We start from the raw sequence: 27224 nt of genomic DNA, 5'->3' as shown, positions 1-27224 counted from the left end.
AGTCTCTGTAAATTTTTGGCAAAAACGATCTAGAAATTACGGGTGACAAAAAAAAAGATGGTTGATTATAGCACACAAAAATCAACAAAATGGGGAATTTACCTATTTTTGGGCTCGTTTGATCTTAAAAATGGATCGTTTTAATCGTGGTGACCAACCGACTCTATCGATAAGTTCTTAACAGTTGTCCGTGTAAAATTTTGCAAAAATAATCTCAAAATTCTAGATGACCAAAAAAGATTATGGACTATAGCACATGAAAATTTGAAAAATAGTGGGTTTACTTGCTCTGGGCTCGTTTGACCTTTAAAATGGATCGTTTTGACTGTGGTGACCAACCCGCTCCATAGATAAAGTCTTAACAGATATCCGTATAAATTTGGCATAAATGATTCAGAAATCTAGATGACAACAAAAAATAATGGTTTATAGCACACGAAAATTGACAAAAGAGAGGGTTTACTTGCTCTGAGCTCGTTTAACCTTGAAAATGGACCGTTTAGATGTGGTGACACATCGGCTCCATAGATAAAGTCTGAAGGGACGTTCCTCTAAATTTTTGGCAAAAATAATTTCGGAATTCTTAATGACAAAAAAGATGGTATAATATATATAACACAACAAAAATTGAAAAAATGAAGGGTTTACCTGCTCTGGGCTCGTTTGACCTTGAAATGGGTCGTTTTGGCCGTGGTGACCAATCGACTCCACATATAAGGTCTTAAAAGATGTCAGTATAAATGTTTGGGAAAAATAATCTTGGAATTTGCGATGAACAAAAAAATGGTGGACTATAACATACGAAAATCGGTAAAATGGGGGATTTACCTGCTTTGGGCTCGTTTGACCTTGAAAATGGATCATTTTGATCATTGTGACCAACCGACTCCATAGCTAAGGTTTGAACAAACTTTTATGTAATATTTTGGAAAAAAGTGATATCAAAATTCCGGATGACCAAAAAAGATGATGCACTATAGCAAATAAAAATCGAGAAAATGGATGATTTAGCTGCTTTAGAGCTTGTTTGACCTTGAAAATGGGTCATTTTGACCGTGGTGACCAACCGGCTCCATATATAAGGTCTTAATGATATTTCATGTAAATTTTGGAAAAAATGAATGACCAAAAAAAATAGTGGACTATATAGCACAAGAATCAGTAAAATGGAGGTTGACCTGCTCTGGGGTTTTTTGACCATTAAAATGGGTCAGTATTGCCATGGTGACCAGGTGACTCCATATATAAGGTCCTAACGAACGTTTGTGTAAATTTTTGACAAAAATGATCACGAATTTCGTATGACCAAAAAAGATGTTGGACTATATAGCACACAAGAATCAGCAAAATTGGGAGTTTTACCTGCTCTTGGGCTTGTTTGACCTTGAAAATGAGTCATTTTATCCTTTAGGACCAACAAGATCCATGTATAAAATATTAACGGACGTCCATGTAAATTTTTGATAAAAATAATCTCAAAATTCTTGATGACCAAAAAATAGAATGGACTATAACACACGGAAATTGGTACAATTAGGAGGTTTACCTACTGTAGGACTCGTTTGACCTTGAAAATTGATCGTTTTGGCCGTGGTGACCAACCGGCTTCATAGATAAGGTCTTAACGGACATTGGTAAATATTTTTGGCAAAAATGATCTCAAAATTCCAATGACCAAAAAAGATGATGAATTATTGCATACGAAAATCGGCAAAATGGGGGATTAACCATCTCTGCGGCTTGTTTGACCTTGAAAATATGTCGTTTTGACCAATCAACTCCATAGATAAAGTCTTAATAGACATCTTAGTAAGTTATTGGCGAAAATGATATGGAAATTCCGGACGACCAAAAAAGATGGGGGATTATATATAGCACACGAAAACTAGAAAAATTACCTACTTTGAGGCTCATTTGACCATAAAAATGGACGGTTTTGGCCCTGGTGACCAATCGAATCCATATATAAGGTCTTAACAGACGTCTATTAAATTTTTGGCAAAAATTATCTTAGAATTTTAGATGACCAAAAAAGATGGTGGACTATAGCACACGAAAATCGGTAAAATTGATGGTTTACCTGCTCGTTTGACCTTGAAAATATGACATTTTAACGTTGGGGACCAACAAGCTCCATAGATAAGGTCTTAACGGACTTCTGTATAAATTATAGGCAAAAATAATTTCAGAAATCCAGGTGACCAAAAAATATAGTGGACTATAGCACATAAAAATCTATAAAATTGGGGGAGGGGGGGGGGGGGTTGGGGTTTACCTACACTAGAGCTCGTTTGACCTTGAAAATTAGTCGTTTTTGTCGTAGTAACCAATCGGCTCCATGATTAGGTCTTAACGGACATCTACGTAATTTTTTGGTAAAAATGATCTCGGAATTCTGGATGACCAAAAAAGATGGTGGATTATAGAACATGAAAAATGGCAAAATAGAGGGGGTTAATCTGCTCTCGGCTCGTCTCACATCTAAAATAGAGAGTTTTGACTGTGGTGACCGACCTGCTCCATAAATTAGGTCTTAACAAACGTCCGTGTAAATTTTTGGCATAAGTGATTTCGGAATTTCGAATGACCAAACAAGATAGTGGACTATAGCACACGAAAATTGATAAAATGCACGGTTTACATGCTCTGGGCTTGTTTGACCTTGTAAATGGACTTTTTTGGTCGTGGTAATCATTCGGCTCCATAGATAAGGTCTTAACAGACGTCCGTGTAAATTTTTAGCGAAATGATATCGGAATTGCTGATGACTAAAAAATATAGTGGACTATAGCACACGAAAATTGGTACTATCGGGAATTTACTTGCTCTGCTCTCATCTGACCTATAAAATGGGTCGTTTACCTACTCTAGGGCTCGTTTGATCTTGAAAATGGGTCGTTTTGGCCGTGGTGACCAACCGGCTCCATAGATAAGGTCTAAACAGACGGCTATGTAAATTTTTTAGCAAAAATGATCTCAAAATTTTGGATGAACAAAAAATATGGTGTACTATGCAAGGAACATCGGTAAAATAAGGGATTAACCTTGCCCTGGGGCTCGTTGACATTGAAAATGGGCCGTTTATGGGAATTGAGGAATTTTAATTATTCTATCGTGGAAATAAGTGCAGCAGCATCTCATAATTTATGGGGAAAAGTGTAGAAAGAGAAAATAAATTAGAAATTTTATCAAAAACACATAGGGTTTAGGTCTCATAGGGTTTACGCGGTAGACCTAATTATATTAGTTACAAATATCTCTTAAATTTGATGGAATTTGACTATATATCTCAAAATATTTAATACATCACGTCTCAATTTTAGATATATTGCGTACGTTCCGATATCTCACGTAAAGTGACGTGTTTAATCGATATATTGCGCAAAATAATATATACAAAAATATGAAAGAACAATAATTTTTGTAATTTTTCCAAATAATAAAAAATTATTTAAAAAAACATAATAAAATAAGTTGTGTATCATTAAATTTTAACGAAAGTCACTCCATTTAATTATGTCAATGTTCAATTTTGGTCTTCTTTTGTACGTCCACTTGAAAGAAAAAAAAATTATTTCCAATGTCTGCTCATGTTATAATGTCCCATTAAATCCAAATTCCACTAGACTTTTCAATGCTAAGGTTACTATATACACACTGTTTATTAATTTAATTCTATCAAAATTAGACATTTCAAAGTAGACGGCTAGCAAAAGGATAACAAATATCTTTGTCACTAGTCTTCTTTATTTAAGTATTATATTTTAGATAATTATCTAAAAGAAAATTTAGTTATTCTTTTTTAATCAATGTGTCTATTCCCTGAGGAGTTGAGTTTATCATTACTTTACTAGTCTTATATAAATCATCATATTGACGCTACAGCCTCTTAAGTTATTCACATAAATTGAGATTTATTTTTGGCAAATAATAGTCATAGTAAGAAATGCTTAAATGAAATTGAACGGATTATAATTTTATAGTTAATATTGTCAATTCTAAATAAAATGTTCAAAATGACGCAATAGTCTACTTATCTTATTCTGCAAATTAGCAGGTCAATTTCAATTATTCCAATAGATCATTTGGTTTGTTAATTGTGATGTACATTTATATACTTTTTTAACTCTCTGAAAATTTAGCCACCTTTGAGATATATAATAAGATTTTATCTCTATGAGCGAGGTAAAGGACAAATAAGTGGAATTTTACCTAATTAAAAAATCATTAAATAGTTAATAACTATTTCTTTTTCGAGATATTTAATTAAGAGTAAATTAGTAAAAATATTTTTTTCTTACTTAGAAGTGCTTAATTTTTTTTAAAAAAATAAATGTGTTTAAACAAGAAAGAAATCTTATTATGAAAAGGAAGAAGTACTTTTGAAAGTACTGAAATTTTAAAAAAAAGTGCTGAAGTTAAAAAAAAATTGTTAATGTGTTTGGCAAATAAGTGCTGATAAACAACTTTTTTAAATCAAAATGTCTGAAATACCCTTAAAAGTTGTTAACATAATAAAAGTAAATTAATTTATATTTTACAGCCATAAATAATTATATTTTGCTATCATTCACATATTTCTTTCTCATCACAAATTATTTATAAGAGGAATATAAACTTATTATAGATTTTAAAGATATATAATTTGAATAGATCAAAGAACGATTTAAGATTTATTTTAGTTTGATCCATAGGTAATAATAATTGTCTATCACTCACATATTTTTTTATTATCACAAATTATTTATAAGAGTAATATAAATTTTTATTTCACTTCAAATTGAAAGAACAGGAAGAAGTTCAGCAGCAATGCCAAACGTGAAAAGGGAAAAATGAAAGAAAGAGATGTTAGGGTTATGTGGGTAATTTGGAGATTGTATAAAATATTAAGTGTAAAAGGGTAAAAATGTAGTCAACTTAAAACAACTTATAAGCTAAAAAAAAAAACATCCTTACCCCAACTTTTAACTTTTGGCTTAAAATAAGTTTTTTTTAAACTTAAAATAAATTATTTTGAGTATTGCCAAACAACTAAATAAGTCAAAAATCAGCTTTTAAGTCGGTTCAATCAGCTTTTAAGCTGAGCCAAACAGGCTCTAATATTAATGTCTACCAAGTGATTTTCCAAAATATTATTTATTGGGACCTAAATATATAGTAAGTCACGTCTCAAAGTCAATTAATATCTATTTTATGATCTTTACTTTAAAGCTAGTAGGGTTTATTTTTCAAGAGATACTACTAGTCAATTTTATTAAAATTTTCTTCTATTTTTTTTTTTGTTGTAATAGTATTTAGGACGGAAAGCCATTTTTGTTCACTTTTCTAGTCTATTAAACTTCCCAATCAGAATTTTTTTTGGTTGTGTTACTTTTTAGAGTAAGAAAATGCTTCAAATTATATATAGATTCTGATTTGAAATTCATTTTGCAGTACAAGTTTATTTGGCTTCATTTTGCGTCAAAAATAAGACTATTTTACAGATTATTAATAATTATCCAATATTTTTTTTTGTAAACATTAAAGTCAAAAAATTACTTTTAATAATAATTATTAGAGTGAGCGAGAGTTTTACATTGATTGATCAATGTTTATATGAACTTGCTCAATCCTTCTTTCATGAGTTACTCTTTCCGTCCGGTATTATTTGTTATAGTTTTTATATTTAGAGTCAAACTATAAAAATTTTGAGTAACATTTTTAACATGTATTTTTTAATCATATTAATATGTAAAAAATTGCAATTTATAGTACTTTTCATATAGTTTTAGAATATCTAATTTTTTTGTTTAAAATATCAAATTAATGTGATCTAATTTACCTTTGAAAATTAGTCAATTGACTTTCATAAGCGCAACATGACAAATATTTCGGGAAGGAAGGAGTAATTTTTAGAATTGAATTAGAGCCAAGTGTGATATCTTTACGATAGTAAAATTAAAAAATTAAATTTCAAATCAATAAAGCGACTAAAGTATATATGTGTTAGCTGCTTAGAAAATATCAGTGCTGGGCATAAACATCGGAAAATCGAAATACCGAATCGAATCGAATTATTTTGGTATTTCGATTTTGGTTTTTTAATTTTTGATTCGGTATTCGGTATACGTTTTTGTATTTTTTGGTATTTTGGTTCGATTTCTGTATGTAATTTTGTACTATTCGGTATTCCGATTTATCGGAATATATTATATTATAATATGTATTTATATTATATTAATTATTAATGTTAAATAATAAATATTATAATTTAAAATAAAATATTTAAAAATAGAAAACACTTCTTTGATGTAATTAATTTAGCCTATTAAGCTAAAAAATCAAACAAAAAAATTTATAAATTTTTAATGTCGGAAATAACTCATCGTTACCACGCTTTTTGTTTTTTTATCTCAAAAACCCGCCTTTTTAATGATAGCGTATATTATTTGATGTCCCTGTCAACTTGTCACACACACACACATTCTCAGAAATTGTCTAATAATATCTTATTGTATTTTATCGTGATCTATATATTCGATGAATCTTCACTAGGTATTTTATCGTGATCTATATATTTTTCAATGAATTATTTGTCATGATTTTTATATTTAATATCAAATTATAAAAACTTTAATTAATATTTTAAGATATATTTTTTAATAATATTAATATGCAAAAAATTGTAACTTATAATACTTTTCATACAGTTTTTGGATATTTAAATTTTTTATTTGAAATATCAAATTAATGTGATCTAATTTACCTTTAAAAATTAGATAAATTGACTTTCGATAAGCATAACATGACAAACATTTCGAGACGGAAGAAGTAATTTTTAGAATTGAATTAGAGCCAAGTATGATATCTTTACTATAGTAAAATTACAAAATTAAATTTCAAATCAATAAAGCGACTAAACTATATATGTGTTAGCTGCTTAGAAAATACTTTCTCAGTCTAATTTTACTCGAAAAAATTATTATTTTTTATATATATTAAAAGTAATAAATAAAAATAAAATTATATTTTAAAAATAAATAACAAGTAAAAATAAATAGAAATTCAAACTTGTAATGTCGGAAATAACTCATCGTTACCACGCTTTTTGTTTTTTATCTCAATAACCCGCCTTTTTAATGATAACGTACATTATTTGATGTCCTTTTCAACTTGTCTCACACACACACATTCTCAGAAATTGTCTAATAATATCTATATATTCGATGAATCTTCACTAGGTATGTATACTCTTTTTTTTTTCATGTTAGAGATGATGTCATCCTCACATTACAGTAGTTGTTCATTTTTGCTCATCGCCTTCAGTTTACTCCTAATCTGCGAAGCACAAAACAGAGGTCTTCTTCCTGAAGAAGAAAGTAATATCTCCTCTGTTTAAGCCATATAAATTAGAGTTCGAATATTTTTGTTGTAAAAGTAGTAATTTTATGGTTTTGCAGAGAATGCTCTGAGAGAAATAGGAGAAGAGTTAGGGAAAAGTGATTGGGATTTTGATGTGAATCCTTGTGATGAGAGCACAAGTTGGAGTACACCAGGAACAGACGCTTTGTCAGTGTACGTGAGCAATGTAACCTGCAATTGTGATACCCCTGATGGTTATTGTCATGTACAAAGCATGTAAGCCTTTCTTCCTCGCCTTTTTTTTTTTTATATATATATCTTCAGACTCCGCAATTTCCTTTCGTTGTTTTTTTTTTAAAGTTAAAAAGGTGTGAATTAAGAAAGACAACTTTCACATGTAGTAAATAAAAAATTCATATTTGTATGCTATAGCAAAGTTTGCATAATTGCGCTCCATAACAAACATAGAAATTGTATAATTCGCTATACATATACAGTTGAAACAAATTGTATAAAACGAAGTGTATAAAACAAGAAAGAAAAAGACACTTGGGCAGAGAACTGTATAAAAACGAAGTCTATAAAACGAATTGTATTATTATAAGTGTATAGAACGATTATATACAATTTGAATTTGTATAAAATGAGAAAGAGAGAAAGACTAAAGAGACTTGACAAGGAATATACAATTGAATCGAATTGTATAAAACGAGAAAGAGAGAAATTAGATACAATTTGAAAATTGTATAAAACGAGAAAGAGAAAAAGGCAAAAGAAACTGGGCAGGAGAGTATTTTTATTATATAATTATAAGTGTATAGGACGAAAATATATGTACTTGCATGTGTATATACAATTTTCTCACGCTATATACAAACAGAAACACAATTTATACATTTCGCTTCTGTTTGTATAAGTGAGAAAGGCGAGGGTGACGAGCGAGATTTGGGAGAGTGGCGAGCGAGATCTGGAAGAAGGGAGAGAGGGGAACAAAAATATATGTATTTGTACAATTTTTTCTGCTTTATACAATTAGAAACAATTTTTATACACTTATGTTTGTATAAAAAGTGAGGAAGCGAGCGAGAGATTGGAGAAGAGTGGCGAGCGAGATATTTGGGAGAGAGGCGCGTGATAATTTTTTGCAAATGTTTGCTATGAAGCACAATTAAATCAAACCCTAGCTACTCAATTTATTTTAGATTATTAGTTTGCTATTATATACAATTTTCCCTTATAAAAGGGAAAAGGGTCAAAAAAATTCCTTTCTAACTATGTTTTATTGGTTTACTTTGTTCTCCCGTTAAAAATAAGTTATTTTTATCTTTGCTGTTAATAAGCTTAATAAATATATCCTTCCTTAGATACAAAGCCTCAAATTAATTAAAATTAAATTTCAATTTTACTTAAATTACTCAATTTTAATCCGACTCAATTCACTAGAAAAAAAATGAAATTTGTCTATGGTTGAATATGATACCATAAATATGAACTAGAGAGTATTTTTAATTAATTTTTTTCTTATTCTTAATATTGCACGAGGACCAAGTTTCTTTTTTTTTCCCAATTTTTTTTTGATATTTTCGTGCTCGTGATTATAAATAGGAGGCTTTGCCTTAATTTTTTACCATCGAAAATAAGCAAATATTTTCTCCTCTCTTATGCATCATTTTTCAAAAGGAAAAAGGTAAAAATGTCCAGTATGATCTTATAGTTTTTTGACTTATTAATAAAAAAAAACATGTTAGAATTTTCACAAAAAATTATCCGATTTGACATGGAATTTAAGAAAATAAAGAAAAATTTTGAATCTTGTGGTCCTCGAATACATAAAATTATCATTTAATCTTATAGCTTTAATCATGCCACGTGTGAAAAGTTAAAATTAAAACATTATCATAAAAGAAGAGCCAGGCAGTCCACAAATATTTGCACCTTGTGGTATTTTCATTAACTATTTGCACCTTGTGGGAAAATTACTAAGGAAGTCCTCAAATAGTTGGTTAGGATTTTTTTGCTTATACAAAATGCATTGTTATTTAGGATGTGGTTGGTCTGTTGGGAATGTTTTCTAGGAAAATAAAAACTTTGTTTTTAGTTATTTTCTTCTGTTTGATAGTTAAGTAAATAATGTTATCTTAAAAATAGTTATATATAATCTAGACAAATATTATCAAAGACAGGACAGAGCAGGAGTGAAGATGAATTGTGTTGGAGGATGAAGAGTACATATATAATGTCATTGTAAAACTTGTTTTCCCGACTTCCATAGTGAAAGTCTAATTTTCAAGGAGCTTGTTTTGCAATGTTCTTAAAAAATTTGACCGATGGAACATTAAGAGATTAATAAACATTTTTCAGACAATATTTTCCTCGTAACACATCTTTTTATAGTTTTGATAGTTTTTCCTATTATGTTACAGATTACTCAAAGGACAAGATCTTGCTGGTGTTCTTCCTCCATCCCTGGCGAAGTTACCAAATCTCACCATAATGTACCGTTAACTCACTTGAATCTATGAGTTCAAAACATGTAGCTTTCTTTTTTTAAGATAAAATATCATTATGATAAAAAAAAAACATTTTCACTGTTTGACCTACAGTGATCTCTCATGCAACTATTTGAGTGGTACAATTCCCCCTGAATGGACATCGATGAAACTGGAAACCATGTAAGCGCTCTGCGCCTGAAATACTTTAGGCATTACATTACAAGGTTGCGCGAATTTAAACTATGATGGTTTTTCAGGTCTCTTATGCTGAATCAACTATCTGGACCAATTCCGAAGTACTTAGGAAACATGACTTCACTAGTTTATATGTATGTCCTTTTGTCTTTCACTTCACATGCAAAGGATGGTAGTCCTTAATTAGTTTAAGATTTATTGAGCTGAACTGCAAAATTTCAGGAGATTGGAAAGTAACATGTTTAATGGAACTGTTCCAAAAGAACTCGGAGGCATGGTTAATCTACAGATTCTGTAAGGCCTTCCGGACTATACTCGTGACTTTAGATGAAAATTTTTGTGTTTTGACAATATTTTGACAAGCTAGTTGCTTTTTTGCTTTGTGCAGCATTCTTAGTTTTAATAATCTCACAGGTCAGCTACCAGAGGAGCTCAATAAACTCACTAATTTGAAAGAACTGTAAGTACCTCCGGATATACGTTTCCTCTAGGTCATATTGCATTTCCTGTTTATCTGAGTTCTTCCCATTTTTGACATCTATGCAGTAGGCTGAGAGGTAACAACTTCACAGGAAAACTTCCTAACTTAGAGAGTTTTAAAACCCTTCAAAGATTGTAAGCATATTCAAACCATTTGATGCATATAAAAGTGTTCAATAGCTAGATTTATGCAAGTTGTTTCAGACTTTATGCTTGGTTAACAGAGAGATTCAAGCTTCTGGTTTTGAAGGACCTATAGCTCCAATCATTTCTGTCTCAACTCAAATGATCGAATTGTGAGTTGTTCTCTTATGTGCTGTTCTCTTCTGTTTGGTTAGAATTTAAACTTTAATAATATGTCTGTACAGGAGAATCACTGATTTGACTGGAGGTGCTTCAGAATTTCCACAGCTTGGGAATATGACACGCCTAACTAGATTGTATGTAGTTCACGTGAAGTATGGATTTGTGCATTAATAGTTCGACTAACTTCCCCAGTCAATGGGAAGTGTTTTTATTTTCTTTTTCTGAAACTAATGTGATTGCAGGATATTGAGGAATTGCAATTTATCTGGGAAGATTCCTCCTTACATAACTAAGATGCCTAAATTAAAACTTCTGTAAGTCTGCTGTCTACCTTCACTCTGATATTTGTTCTTTCTTTCTTTCTTGATATACTTTTAGTTCTCGTTTCCCTTCATAGCTGTATTTAACAGAAGTCTTGCATGCCATCAATACGAGCCTTTTTATTGTTGTCTTGTGAATTCTGTTAATTTACAACCTCAGGAGACAGACAAAGGGTTCACAGGAATTGTGTATCTATCATGTGTTAGCATTTTTATAGGCCTTTTATGAAGACGGTATGCAGGTGAACTTCTCCCCAAGAGGAGATTCTAGGTTTGGTGGATGAATTGGAATCTTGTTTTAGAAAAATGTTACTTCATCACTTTTTGCAAATACTGTAAATTTACATGATGTTATTGTTATTAGCTTAGAATCTCAAGATATTAAAACGTCATTTGCATCCTTTTCCTTGTTTCTAGCTTAATTATGGCTTTCCTTTGCTGCAGAGATCTAAGTTTCAACAAGTTTGAAGGACAGATCCCAAATCTTGAGAGTCTAAAGAAGTTGGACTTCTTGTAAGTGACATAACATAAGGATGAAACATGTGATACTCAAATTCTTATTTTAACTAGCTTGCCAATTTGTCGACATTATATCCTCAACAATGCTAAGTTCTTTTTTCTAACAGAAAATACAATGAATACAATTTAAACCCTTGACATGGATGTGCAAGTTGCTGAGGGTTCAAAGCATGTTTGTTATCAAAGAAACTTAGTGTCTGACATTTTATAGACTTACTTGACCTTGATTCATTTATGTAATTTTGTTGTTCAAATTGATATCTCCAGTTGAATTGAAGTTGTTCTTTTCTAGGTACCTGGTAGGAAATCGACTTACTGGGCCAATTCCAGGTTGGGTCAAAAGTCGAAATTCCAAACAGTAAGTTTGCTACCTTTGATTAGCATGGTTTTGCATATAAATCAACTCATGCCTATAAGAATGCCAACTTACTTTTTTCTCAAGAACTGAAAGATTCCATAAGCATATATATAGACATAAATGTCAATGTTGCAGGAACATAAAGAGTTCCTTTTTATGAATCACTTGCTTGCTGACTCTGCCATGCACTCGGCGACTTGTATTTCTTTGTTGAGATGCATTAGTGAACAAAAAGAGAAAGAGTATCCTCCATATATCATGCTCTCTATGCACTACTTTATCGTCATAGAGTTCTGGAAAACGCTATATTAAGATGAGTTATGTATGCATTCCAAAGTCACTTTTGAGTTCTGATAACTTCTTAAGTTGATTACAGTGGATGAACTCAACTTCCTGACTTTCTACTCTCTGAATCAAGAAGTAGATGAGAGATATAAAAGAGCCTGAAAACATTAGACCTATAAATTTTGGAAAACTAATTTAATTTGGATTATAAAAATGTTACTACCCACCGGTATTATAACTAACATTTGCATCCTGCAATGGAAGCACAAGTTATCTAACTCCCTTCATTACATTGATAGTATTGGAAAAACACTGACAAATCTTATTTGCAGCATGATAGACCTGTCTTACAACAACTTCAGTGAGAGCTCTGAGCCTATTTGTCAGGAAACTCTGTATGAGTCTTTAACCTTATACCTTTTTCACACTCATTTTTCGTATGTTCTTAGTCATTTCTAAGCTCAATTTCGTTGTTTTTCTCAGGAACTTATTCAGAAGCTATAATGGAACGAAAAATTCGTAAGTCATTAACTTGTCTTATAGGACACTAGATTTATCATGATTAACCGTTTCATGCCTTCTGAGTTCTAACTCTTCCTTCCAATTTATTGCAGAGAATTTGGGAAATGTGTGCCAAGATGTTCAAAGAGTAAGTTTACACCTTCTACTAGGCTCTGATTGTTGTTAATATAATATGTATATTTTCGCAAGTTTGATGGAGGCGAATGTTAAATCATGTGTCTTCTGCTTGTATTTTGCATGAAAATCATTATATCCATTGAAACTTTCTCCGCTTTAATTATATACAGAATGGTATTCGGTGCACATAAATTGTGGTGGAAAGAGTGTGACTATTGGGGACACTGTTTACGAAGCAGATAGAGATTCAGCAGGTGCTGCAAAATTTACTTCCTCGAAAGAGAGCTGGGGAGCCAGCAACAGTGGATACTTCTGGGATAAGATTATAACAGCAAAAGACTACCTGGCGAATAATATATCTGCCATTAAGGGAAATGACTCTGAACTGTACACGACAGCTCGGCTCTCAGCTTTATCTCTGACTTACTATGGACGTTGTTTAGCAAATGGAAACTACACCGTGACACTGCACTTTGCAGAGATTGTTATAAGAGACAATCGATCTTTCCAAAGTCTTGGAAAACGGATATTTGATGTCTATATTCAGGTCAATTAACATTCATCCGAGTATTAAGTCAAGGTTTAGGTGCTGTTTGCTCACAATTTAACTGAATGCAGGGTGAGAGGAAGCTCAAAGATTTTGATATTAGAACTGATGCTGGAGGAGTTGATAAACCTTTCACGATAAAGTTCAATGCAACTGTAGCAGACAGCACTCTAGAAGTGCGCTTTCAGTATGCTGGGAAAGGAACAGCTGCTCTCCCTAGAAGAGGAAGCTATGGCCCTTTAGTTTCTGCCATCTCTTTTGAAGCTAGTAATTATACTATATCTCTTTTTACAAAGGACACCCTTGAACACACTGAACGATTAATTCTATTACTTTATTCTTAGAGAGCCAAAGGATAGACTTGAATTATTTGCTCAATTACTTAATATTGAAGACAAACAAACAAATGCAAGTGCATTTTATACTCTTACTCATATTTTTTCTGTATCATAGATTTCAAGCCCCCTCCTGATTACAAAAAGTTGGTTCCCATCATAGCTGGATCAGTGGTGTCCTTATTAATTCTCATTTTGACAATATCATTTGTTGCTTGGAAGAGACACAGAAACAAGATAGCAAAGGAAGAAGGTGATGCTACTACACTCCAGCAGCCTATTTGAACATACATATAATCTGTTCTCCGCGATTTCTTGAAAAAGTTGTTATCAAAATGAAAATAATGTATTTTCAAGAAAAGAAGCATTTACGGCTAAATGCATTTCATATTACATAATTTCCATTTCATATGAAGTCATTTCCCTTTTTAAATGTTCTCTTTTCCTATAAATATACAGAATCAAGAGGACTAGATTCAATGACTGGTGTGTTTACCATCAGACAAATCAAAGCTGCCACAAACAATTTTGACGCTGCAAATAAAATCGGGGAAGGTGGTTTTGGATCTGTCTACAAGGTTTATCCCAATCTTACATCTATCAAGCTTTCTACTTTATTATGTCAGCTATAACAGCTGGACATAAATAATATGTATAAACAGCCTTAATCAACATGTTTTTTTTTCTTGTGTTAATAAACAGGGTACACTATCAGATGGCGCAGTTATTGCTGTTAAGCAGCTTTCATCCAAATCGAAACAAGGGAAGCGTGAGTTTGTAAATGAGATAGGTATGATCTCTAGTTTACACCACCCAAATCTTGTACAACTATATGGATGTTGTGCTGAACGGAATCACCTGCTACTGGTGTATGAGTACATGGAGAACAATAGCCTGGCTCGTGCTTTATTTGGTAATTTATCATCCTTCTTCATTGTTTCAGTTATAAGTCGAGCAGAAAATAAGCTAAAAGTGAAACAAGTTAAAAGATTGCTCCTTGTAATTACTGAAAGAGTTTAAAATGAGAAGTCAATATATGTTTCATGTTTCTAAACGTGTGTGTTTACGAGAAGGTATGCATAGATTTTTACTTCACATTAAAATACAGGTCCAGAAGAACATCGGCTCAAAATAGACTGGCCAACCAGGCAAAAGATCTGTATTGGGATAGCAAAAGGCTTATCTTTCCTACATGAAGAATCGTCATTGAAAATTGTCCATAGAGACATCAAAGCAACGAATGTACTTCTTGACAAGAAACTAAATCCGAAAATCTCAGACTTTGGTCTGGCCAGACTTGATGATGATGATAACAACACACACATTACCACTAGAGTTGCCGGAACCATGTAAACTTTCTGACAAGTCTCTCATTCATTTTTGTGTTCTTTAAAGAGGAAATATATCGAGTATTGATAGCCACAGTATGGCTAATTCTACATGTCATAATATTCTTCAATGACACCAAAACAGAAAAGGAATACAAATTGATCATCTCTATATCTTTGACCTGCTTTTCTCCATGAAGTTAAGGTTCTCACTTTGTTCTGCAGAGGATATATGGCCCCTGAATATGCACTATGGGGCTACTTGACCTACAAAGCAGATGTCTACAGTTTTGGAGTTCTTGCATTAGAGATTGCTGCTGGGAAAAGCAACATGACATATCGCCCCAATGAGAAATTTGTCTGCCTCCTAGATTGGGTAAGGACTCCTAATCCTTGATAACTGAATAGCAAGCGCGATCATTCATTCTGTCTTCAACACATTGTGGCTTGCATTTTATTGTATATTCAGGCTCTTGTTCTACAAAGACAAGGAAAACTGAAGGAAGTAGTAGATGCAACATTGGGCAGTGATTTGAACGAGGACGAGGCTCTAAGGATGTTAAATGTAGCTTTGCTATGTACCAGTCCATCTCCAGCACTTAGGCCAACCATGTCTGCTGTAGTCAAAATTCTTGAAAATCATCTTGACCTCCCTGAGTTTACAATGGAATCAAGATTCTATGATGATTATGATCTTTTCAACTTTCAAGGGTTAAGAGACAAGTATGAAGATACAAACGAAAGCCAACCACTCACACATTCATCAAATACCATTACAACAAGAGATTGCTCTTACACTACCTCTACATCAGCTTAAATGTTCGCGAGACAATATTTTCTTGGCGGTTTATCAAACATAAGATATTTGATTACACCCAAAAACAGTTTTTGTTGATTATTGAATCACAAAAATACAAATACACATTATGAATCTCTCAATCAATTGAAAAAATATATTTTCAATCAGATATCTCTTTGGGTACTTCCTCTTCTGCTTGAAACTCATTTTGTTAATGTAGTATTTTTGAATGACAATAATTTGACTAGGATAGAGGATACTTTCTTTCACACAAGCGATTATCAAAATAAAAATTGAAATGGATCACACAGTCAATTTATTTAGTTTATAAAAATAAAAATTTAGAATAGAAAAGAAGATTACAAGATAAATAATCTAACTCTCTATTATTCACGAATAAAATAAAAATTCAAATAATTAAAATTATCGATCGAGATGCATAATCAATTTTGTCAGAATGTAACTTTAGTTTATGAAGCATCTCCAATCAAGAATCCTAGCAAATTGACTTGTAAATAAGCAGCAAAAATGTTCACTAACACGTGCATGTAATGAAGGCTTAATTTATTCCTCATTTCAAATTTACAAGTTCAACAAGCTGGCTCTAGTCACACATCTATAGTAAACCACGTATTTTTTAGCTATTTTGTTAGTAATAAGATATTTTTGAGCTATTTGATTAGTTATAAGATATTTTTTTAGCTACTTGATTAATGATAAGGATATTTTAAGTAATAGAAGATAAATTAACTTATTTAGGTCAAATAGTTCAAAAATATTTTAGACATTTTTCTTCAAGAAAAATCTATTCAAATTAAAGTAATCTATATTACTTTTTATTTTAAATGAATAGTGGTGAGAAATCCAACAAGTCAAGTCATTTAATGAGAGTTATAAAATTGAGATGATATTTATAAAATTATTTTCAAATATAAAAAAATCTTATATTATAAATTTATTTCTTTAATTTTCATGAAACTTATAATCTTAAAAGATACATCTAAATCTTCGCACCAAATATCTTTTCTTTTTTTTTTATTAGAAATATCATTGTCAAATTAACATCATATATAACTAGCTAATGTGAACCAAAGCCATGTCGTATAATATTGCATTTATCATTTCTTCTTTTTATGATGATTTGTACTACTACTATATTAATGTCTTGTCGACACAACTTGCTTTCGATTCACACTCCTCCTTCCTATTTCGTTTTAATTCGTATTTTCTTCCGTTTTATATTTCATTATTTTTCTATAAATAGTTAATTTATAATATTTGTTATTTATAAAATTAATACATAAATTATCATATTTTTTTTTCTTGTGAGCTATTAGCCTCGAAAATATACATTTGACCAACTTAGAAAAACTAAGTAAATGATTCATGTGCATTGATCAAATTAATTAATTAAAATTAATTTATTTATACTAATCATAAAAAACTTGAGTTGAAAAATTAAAAACAAGGGTAGAATAGTAATCTTGCTTAGTTTCTTAATGCACGTGAAATCTTTCTCCTAAGTGGTGACCTATAAATAGGAACGGAGGGAATATATGATACTCACGCCATTTCAAATCTGAATTATTAAGATACTTTTTATTTTTAAATTAACTTAATTTTGTTTAATTTTCAAAATTATTTTAAAATATTATTTTAATTTTATCCGTCATTAGTTACTCTTAAAATTAGTTATTAATTAACGTATAGTTATTTTAATCATAAATTTAATGATAATTAGGAAGTGTAAAAATGAAAAGTATGTCTAATGTATGTCTTAATATTCTTTTGCTAGAATGTGTGAAACGCCTCAATAATTTAATTAATTTGAAATGGAAGATAGTGTTTTGAAAAAAAATCATAATTAAACTAGGAGAGGTACAAATATTTATTTTTATTTTTTCAAGCTGTATTCGAATTCACATTGAAGTTCCCAATAAAATTTAGATCTCACATATTCGAGAAGGGAGAATTACGCTTTTAACAAAATTTTCTCGTAATAAGACTCGAATTGATTTAAGAATAAAAAAGTTTCATCAATGCAACCAACCACCCTGGTAAGAGGTAAGAGATTAATATCTATTTGTAACAATTGTATATTCAGTTGCAAGTTTTGCAGGTTGGAGCATTAATGAAAATGTTAGCATTATTACATAATTTCAGTATTTCTTCTTTTCTGCTTATCTTAGTCCTCTGTTCTCTAGTACAAATCATTGAAGCACAAAGTTACAGTCGTCTTCTTCCTCAACAAGAAAGTAATCTTTCTCATTCTTGGCATATAAAGTTTGAATCTTTACTGAAAAAATCCATTTTTTTATGAGTTCTTGTTGCAACCCCAGATGAAGATATCCTGGTTTCCATTGAAGCTGATAACTCTTTTTTTGAAAAACTGTATACTACTTTTATGGTTTTGCAGAGAATGCTCTAAAAGAAATAGCGGAGCAGTTGGGTAAAAAGGACTGGGATTTTGATTTGAATCCTTGTAACGGCAATACAAATTGGACTACACCAAAAATTGACAAGATATCGATGTATGTCAACAATGTAACCTGCAATTGCGCTACCCCTGATGGCTTCTGTCATGTACAAAGCATGTGAGACTTCACCCTTATGGATTTTGGTTCTTCTTATTTGCCCCCTATTTCTTCATTATGGATGTTTTTGGTATTAGGGGAATGTTTTCTAAGTCACCTTCAATTTCTTGAAGTATTCTTTCCAAAGAATATATATTTTCTACTAAGATCAAGAGGGTTACTCCGATGGTAAGCATCCTCCACTCTCAACCCTCGAGTCACCGGGGGAACAAAACAGGTAGGAGTTCTAGGGAGAGTAATACATTATTATCAACTTCTGATCAAAAAAACATATCAGGAAAACATTGAACACTTGATATGAGTAGCATAGGCATCTACTTTTATACCCCTAAACACTATAAAATGATCCCCAATGTAAAAAGAATTTTTTTTCCCACGAAAATGAACTCTATTTACCCGCTATAACAGTAAAGTCGACTTATAATATAACTATTTTTTTTGTCACATAACACACCATATATGTTCCTTAGCTTCCTCTATGTCAAAACATTGTTTAGGGCAAATGAGAGCATATCATTGCAATAAAAAATGTGTTTCCTAATGATGAGAATATTGAAACCATTCAGTATATTAGTCATGGGATATGGTTTCTACATGTCTAGATTAAATGGTAAAATGAAAGTTGAGATGACTAAGAAACTCCTCAAAAGCATAAAGCTAGCTGGCTTTCTCTTTGTCTAATGTCTATAAAGAAAGAAATAAGGACTTATTTGGTTGAGACTTGTTTCCTCATATAAATAACTTTATTTTATGGTTAGTCAGTATGTTTAATTAAGCCAATTGTTCTGGAACCAGTTTGATTAGCACATGGGGTCCAAAATTTTTGAATTAATAACAACCTTTCATTCAGATTTGGATGATGTAAAGCAAACAGGATTTCTTCTAATATCTTCTTATAATGTTGACAGATTACTCAAAGGACAAGATCTTGCAGGTGTTCTCCCTCCCTCTCTGGTCAAGTTACCTTATCTCAAGACAATGTACTGCATAATTGACTTGGAGTTATATTTTCAAACTCTTTACCAAATAATCATTATGATTATCCTTTGCCTGAGAAATATATTGTTCAACATCTGTCCTGCAGAGACGTCGCGCTCAACTATTTGAGTGGTACTATTCCCCCTGAATGGGCATCTATCAAACTGGAATTTATGTGAGCTGCAGTTCAATTGCACTTAATACTTTAATTTAGACATTACATAAAAAGGTACCTTTAACTTGAACTATCCTATAATTCATGATTTTCAGGTCTGTTATGGTGAATCAACTCTCTGGGCCAATTCCTAAATACTTGGGAAACATGACTACACTACGTTATATGTATGTTCTCTTGGATTTCACCACACCTATGAGGATAAGTAGTCCTTATTTTAACATTTATTGAGCTGGACTGCAAAACTTTCAGGAGTTTGGAGAATAACATGTTTAATGGAACTGTTCCAAAAGAACTCGGAAACATGGTTAATCTACAGAGTCTGTAAGGCCTTCCTAACTAGCCTCCTTTAGATATATTGAAAGGTTTTAGAATATCTTGACAAGTCAGTTGCTTTTTGCTCTGTGCAGCACTCTTAGTTTTAATAATCTCACAGGTAAGTTGCCCAAGGAAGTCAATAAACTCACAAAATTAACAGAACTGTGAGTAACTCTGAATATACTTATGATAGAATGTCCTCTAGGTCCTATTGCGTTCCTGTTTTTCTGAATTCTCCTTCTTTCCTTTTGGCATCAATGCAGTAGGCTGAGCGGTAACAACTTCACTGGAATACTTCCTAGTTTTGAGAGTTTGAAAAACCTTCAGAAATTGTGAGCATTTTCACACCATTGATGTGTAAAACCTACTAATTTCTAGTTAAATTTAAATTATATCAGACTTCATGCTTGGTTAACAGAGAGATTCAAGCTTCGGGTTTTGAAGCACCTGTACCACCAAGCATTTCTGTCTTGACTGAAATGAAGGAATTGTGAGTTGTTCTCTAGGTTGCGTACTTTCTTTAGTTGCTTATTATGGTGTCCCCTTTTATTTGGTTGGGATTTTATATTAATATGATGTCTTTACAGAAGAATCAGTGACTTGACTGGAAGTGCTTCAGAATTTCCACCGCTTGAGAACATGACAGGCCTAACAAGATTGTAAGTAATTCCATTACTTTCCATAGTTTTTGAAAGTGCTCTCTTTCCTGAAACTAATTTGTGACCGCAGGATGTTGAGGAGCTGCAACTTATCTGGGAAGATTCCTTCTTACATAGATAATATGCATCAATTGAAAAAATTCTGTTAGTTTTCCACCTACCTATACTCTGATTTGTTTTCTTCCTATTTGATATCCTTTTCTTTCTCCCTTCCATACACAACTGCTTTAACAAAATCATGCATGCCATGTATGCAAGCCTTCTCTTATATGGTAGCGAATTCTGCTCAATGTTTTTATACGAGGAAACAGAAGGAGGGGTTATTGAAATGGAGTCTTAATTAAATACGAACATCATTGTAGTTCTATTTCAGATGATACAGCACTTCTAGAGTAACTCCAACATTTGTGACCCTTTAATTGCACATGTTTATGCATGGTTTATACTATGAATATGCTTTCACTGATTGACCGTCTTCTTTCAGTCTAAAAAAACAATGGAAATTTTTTGTTCACAACATGGTTTTGTTAGCATTTAAGCTCCCTCTCACGGGGCATTCCCAGCCAAAATTCTTTCATTACTATAGGTCTCAAGTTGGTAAAGTATTGTTTCTGGATTGAATATGGTTTTCTTTTGGGGCAGAGATCTAAGCTTCAACAGACTTGAAGGACAGATCCCGGATCTGGAGAGCCAGGAAAGACTGCAGCTCTTGTAAGTGACAAACTTATCATACTCTAAATTCTTCTTTTAGCTTGCCTGAATATATGCCAGCTGTAAATTCAAAGCCAACTTCCTCTCCTTAATTGAAACACGTATGATAAATTTAAAACCGAGACTTGGATGCCAACGTGCTGAGTTTTAAAACATGTCAAAACGATCCAAAATAAGAATGATTATGTTCAAAATACATATGATAAATTTAAACCTGAGACTTGGATGCCAATGTGCCGAGTCTTCAAACACGTTTATTGCAAAGAAATTTTAGTTTCTGACATTTCATAGGTTCTTTAGAGTTTGATTCATTGATTTTGATGTTTCTTGTTCAAATGGATATCTGTTGAATTGATGATTTTGCTTTACAAGGTACCTGACAAGCAATAGACTTACTGGACCAATTCATGATTGGATCAAAAGTAGAAATTCCAAGTAGTAAGTTTATTACTTTTGATTAGCATGTTTTGCTTATAACCTACTCATGCCAGTGAGAATGCTAGATTCTCTTTATCTCAAGAACTTAAGATTCTAAAGGCATATAGCCCATAAATGCCAATTTTTCATACACACCTCTAAAAGAGTTTCTTTTTGTGCAACACACTTGTTGATTTTTCTATGCACCATTTGCAGTGTCATAGATCTTTCTTACAACAACTTCAACGAAAGCTCTGTGCCAACTACTTGTCGCGAAACCCTGTATATTTTCTTCCCACTCATTTTTGTCAATTGGACACCAGCTGTTCTTATCTCTAAGCTACATTTCCTTCTTCTTATCAGAAACTTGTTCAAAAGCTATAACTCAACAAAAAAGTCGTAAGTTATTGAACTTGTCTTATAGGTCACTTGATGCATATTTTTCCTCTTTAGAAAATTATCAACTGGTTTATGCCTTCTGACTCTCTTTCCAACTTGATACAGAGAACTTGGGAAATGCTTGTCAAGTAATCCTTGTTCAAAGAGTAAGTTTATCCTTCTACAAGACTCTGATTCATTTTCTCTCTATCTAAGATTTAGAGCACTTGGAAATTTCGGTTCTTATTGTGTCTGTCATGTTGCATAGAGGCAATGCTAGATAATTTGTTTTAATTATATACAGATTGGTATTCAGTGCACATAAATTGTGGTGGCGAGAGTGTGACAATAGGGGACACCACTTATGAAGCAGATGAAGATTCCGCAGGTGCTGCAAAGTTTGTTTACTGGAGAGAGAGCTGGGGATCCAGCAACACCGGGGACTTCTGGGATCGTCCCATAGCATTGAATGAGTACAAGGCAACTAATGTATCTTCAATTAAGGGACAGAACTCTGAACTATACACGACAGCTCGACTCTCAGCTTTATCTCTAACTTACTATGGACGCTGTTTAGCAAATGGAAAATACACCGTGACACTGCACTTTGCAGAGATTGTTATAAGAGATAACCGATCTTTCCAGAGTCTCGGAAAACGGATGTTTGATGTCTATATTCAGGTCAATTAAATATTAATCTGAGTATTGAATCCAGGTTTAGGTGCTCTTTGCTAACAGTCAAACTGGATGCAGGGTGAGAGGAAGCTCAAAGATTTTGACATTAGAACTGCTGCTGGAGGAGTTGATGAATCTTGGACAAGAAAGTTCAATGCATCTGTAGAAGATGGCATTCTAGAAGTGCGCTTTCAGTATGCTGGGAAAGGAACAACAGCTGTCCCTAGAAGAGGAAGCTATGGCCCTTTAGTTTCAGCCATTTCTTTTGAAGCTAGTAACACTACTATTACCCTTTGGTTCACTTATTTCTCTTTCATAGACTTTCTTAGACACACCGTGTACACTTTATTCTATTACCTTGTGACCTTTTACATGATGAAATTATGACACTGCTTCCACATGTTAATTACTCGCAGAGAGCCTAGAGAAAAGACTTCATCTTTTTCCTCAAAATACTTTAAAGATTAAAAGCATAAAAACAAATGTAAATGCATTTAACACTCTTCCTCTTCCTTTTTCTATATCATAGATTTCAAGCCCCCTTCAAATCACAAAAAGATGGCTCACATCATTGCTGGAGCAGTGGCGTCCTCACTAGTTCTCCTTTTGACAATATTTATTGTTGCTTGGAGGAGAAGCATAAACAGAATATCAAAGGAAGAAGGTGATGCTACAGTACCAGACTATTTTGTGTCTTACTTCTTAAATTGATAGAACTTACTGTATTATGTTTTCCATGATTTCCTGAAAAGTTCTTATCAAAATAAAATGATGATTTCGAAAACAAGAACATTATGGAGGTGCACAGTTCACATTAGTACATGATTTTCAATATTATATGGAGGTGTTGCACTTTTTAAATGTTTCCCCCCCTGCAAATCTACAGAATTAAGAGGACTAGATCTACTGACTGGTGTATTTACCATCAGACAAATCAAAGCTGCGACAAACAACTTTGATGTTGCAAATAAAATCGGGGAAGGTGGTTTTGGCTCTGTCTACAAGGTGCATCTCAATCTGATCACTCACAAGCTTTCTACTCACTCTCCACAAACCAATTACCTAGACCCTTTTTTGTTTAGCTACAACATCTAGAAATGGATTTTATGTATAGACAGCTATGACCTTTTTATATCTTCTTCTGTTTTCTTAATTAATAAATAGGGCACACTACTGGACGGTACAGTTATTGCTGTTAAGCAGCTTTCATCCAAATCAAAACAAGGAAACCGCGAGTTTGTAAATGAGATAGGTATGATCTCTGGTTTACAGCACCCAAATCTTGTCAAACTATATGGATGTTGTGCTGAAGGAAATCAACTTCTGTTGGTGTATGAATACTTGGAGAACAATAGCCTCGCCCTTGCTTTATTTGGTTAGTACTATCCTTGCTCATTGTTTTCAGTTACAACTTACAAGTCAAACAGAAAATCAGCTAAATGAAATAAAGATAAATATTGTTCTTTTGTAATTAATGAAAGAGTTCAAAATGAGAAGCCAATATATGATTGTATATGCGTGTGAAAAAGAGAAGGTATGCATAGATTCTTAGTTCTCACTAAAATGCAGGTTCAGACGAACACCGTCTCCAAATAGAGTGGCCAACTAGGCAAAATATCTGCATTGGGATAGCAAAAGGCTTAGCTTTCCTACACGAAGAATCGTCATTAAAAATTGTTCATAGGGATATGAAAGCAACAAATGTACTTCTTGACAAGAAACTAAACCCGAAGATCTCTGATTTTGGTCTGGCCAAACTTGATGATGAGGATAAAACACATATCAGCACTAGAATTGCTGGAACCATGTGAGTTTTGTGACAAGTTTTCTTGTTCATGTTTATGTTTTGTGTTCATTTAGTAAGAAATAGATATTATGGCACAGTAGAATTGACATTGCAGCATAAACTGATTGATGTACAGACGTATGTTGTTCTCATCCAATGCATCATATATACATTTATGATTGCTAGAACCCTTACATTCTCTCTTTCTTGCATTTTCGATATGTTATACAAGGTAACTAGCAATAGTTTACTGATGCTTAACCAAAAAGGGTGGTGAAGTTTCAAGGACTAGTACATAATGGCCTGGCTGCCCTTAAAGAAAGACTCATTTGAAAGCTTGATCATATTTCTGGTATTGATTGCATTACTTCAATTGAGTGATAGAAATGGTTTCTGGCCTAATCCTCTTTAAATCTTAAATCTTCCTACGAGCTTAACCTGTATCTCATCCCATTCAACCATTCTTCATATACTGAAATATCAGGCATGAAGTTGATGCCACATTTACAAATAATATATGCATGAATCTAAAGTTTCACTCTGTTCTGCAGAGGATATATGGCACCTGAATATGCACTATGGGGCTACTTAACCTACAAAGCAGATGTCTACAGCTTTGGAGTTGTTGCGTTAGAGATTGTTGCTGGGAAGAACAATATGAAATATCGCCCCAATGAGAAATTTGTTTGCCTTCTAGATTGGGTAACAAATCATTATCCCTGATATCAATATCTATGTTCCAAACTTTTGAACTAGTATATTTGCATTTTATTCAGGCCCTTGTCCTACAAAAGCATGGAAAACTGATGGAACTAGTGGATGAAACATTAAATTCAGATTTCAAGAAGGATGAGGCTCTAAGGATGATAAACGTAGCTCTGCTATGTACCAATCCATCTCCAGCACTTAGGCCAACCATGTCTGCAGTAGTCAGCATTCTTGAAGATCATCTTGACCTTCCTGAGTTTAACTTGGAATCAAGATCCCATGATGATGAGCTCAAGTTTCAAGGGCTAAGAGACAAGTATGACGAGATGCGCAGCTTGAGCGAAAGTCAAACACTTATTCATTCATCCAACACTACACGAAGAGACTGCTCTTCCACTACAGCTGAATCGTCTTAATTAAATTCAGTCAGATCAATATTGTGAAACAAAGAGTAACATGTTATTTTAGGACTATATATTTGATGTGAGTGTAATAGCCTATACAGATACTACTTTGGAGGAGACGCCATTCCAAGCAAATGGTAAACCTCTACTACTAATACTAATGTCTGGAAAACAGCCATGAAAACTGATATGAATAAGGAATTTGAACTTGTGAATTCATCCTCATAAATTGTAAATGTTAAAGCTAGGGTAAAGCAATTGTTAATTAGTATGTTAGTACTATATATATAGTCATTGATAATTTATTTATCTTTGCTATTAAATACTTGTGACACCCCAACTCAAGACATGAAGTCTCACATCGATAAAACTATAGAATAGATGGTGGATATATACATAAGCATGTTTTACCAACTAGTGATGTATTCTAAAGTCATGTGGGCCTAAGCCTTGGGTGAACAATATCACTAGCGGGTTGCGTGCTACAAATGGCATCAGAGTAACTCTTTTGTCAGTATCCAACAGGGCAAACCTCAATGCTGAATATTTAGGGTAAAAAATTCAGGGTAAATACTCAACATGGCAAATCTCATACAGTGGGGCAAACCTCACCGAGGATGTCGAGTCCATAGAGAGCAACTTATAAGGCAAGAAGTCTCATATCAGCCTCGATGAGTCCATTTAGAGGGGGTATATGTGATGCCCAACTTAGACAAGAAGTCTTAGTCCATCGGGGTATATATGTGATGCCCCAACTTAAAGACAAGAAGTTTCATATCGGCAAAATCATAGAAGATATATCCAACTTAAGACAAGAAGATATATGTTGGGTATATAAGTAAGTAGGTCTTACCAACTAGTAATGTGTTTTAAAGTCGTGCAAGCCTAGGCTCAGACTGAACAATATTTAGAGAACTTATATTTATTAAGAGTGATTTGATATAATTATCCCTATCCTTTATATTTCTTAAGCTCTGTATCAAGTAATAATGAACAACTATTATTGAATAAAGACAATATTATGACTTTGATTACTCTAATAGTTTTTGTAAATCTATAAATTAATCTATAGTACCGTAATTTAAGTGCGATTTGGACGAACCCAGTAATTTTTCTCTAAATCTTATATTTATACTGAAACATTGAATAAATATATGTGTATGTAAACTTGTGAACCCAATAAATATTTTTCGCGCTAAAAGTTATGGGTTGAAACCCCTCTATCAACTCTTTAAAGGAAATTTAGAACCCCCACCTCTAGTTTAATATGAGGGGATGATCCTTTTTGGAGCTACAGGCTACAAGTAGTTCTCCTTCATTTGATTTTGATGAAACTTAATATCTTAAAAATACTTGAAAAGTATGGATTCTGATATTAGTCTAAAGTTGGAAAGGAAAAATATGATTGATTAATCCTCCCAATTAACAGACAGAAATCTTGATTAGAGCATAATCCAACGCACAGCTCCAATTAGTT

The 27224-nt window shown here is 32.6% G+C and overlaps 1 protein-coding gene across 1 annotated transcript; it reads left to right on the top strand.

Annotated features, from left to right (window-relative positions):
• The first annotated feature begins 7205 nt into the window (after window positions 1–7205).
• Window positions 7206–25976, top strand: LOC101253557 (uncharacterized). Its single transcript, XM_069294374.1, has 49 exons — window positions 7206–7358; window positions 7440–7617; window positions 9765–9836; window positions 9945–10013; window positions 10091–10162; window positions 10251–10322; window positions 10417–10488; window positions 10575–10643; window positions 10733–10804; window positions 10877–10948; window positions 11057–11128; window positions 11579–11647; window positions 11946–12011; window positions 12629–12691; window positions 12780–12815; window positions 12911–12945; window positions 13106–13482; window positions 13554–13749; window positions 13936–14070; window positions 14277–14395; window positions 14520–14730; window positions 14926–15166; window positions 15371–15521; window positions 15615–15959; window positions 18034–18199; window positions 18361–18538; window positions 19447–19518; window positions 19623–19691; window positions 19787–19858; window positions 19944–20015; window positions 20102–20173; window positions 20273–20341; window positions 20428–20499; window positions 20597–20668; window positions 20739–20812; window positions 21042–21060; window positions 21311–21379; window positions 21752–21817; window positions 22013–22078; window positions 22160–22195; window positions 22301–22341; window positions 22479–22855; window positions 22928–23123; window positions 23379–23513; window positions 23736–23854; window positions 24014–24224; window positions 24419–24656; window positions 25187–25337; window positions 25412–25976. The coding sequence occupies exons 1-49, from the start codon at window positions 7223–7225 to the stop codon at window positions 25757–25759; spliced, it is 6060 nt and encodes a 2019-aa protein (XP_069150475.1). The 5' UTR covers window positions 7206–7222; the 3' UTR covers window positions 25760–25976.
• The last annotated feature ends 1248 nt before the right edge of the window (window positions 25977–27224 follow it).

This window comes from Solanum lycopersicum, chromosome 2 (assembly GCF_036512215.1).
Source record: "Solanum lycopersicum chromosome 2, SLM_r2.1".
NCBI classification, from domain to species: domain Eukaryota; kingdom Viridiplantae; phylum Streptophyta; class Magnoliopsida; order Solanales; family Solanaceae; genus Solanum; species Solanum lycopersicum.
Note: the sequence above shows the minus strand (reverse complement) of the source record. Positions and strands in the feature narration are given on the sequence as shown.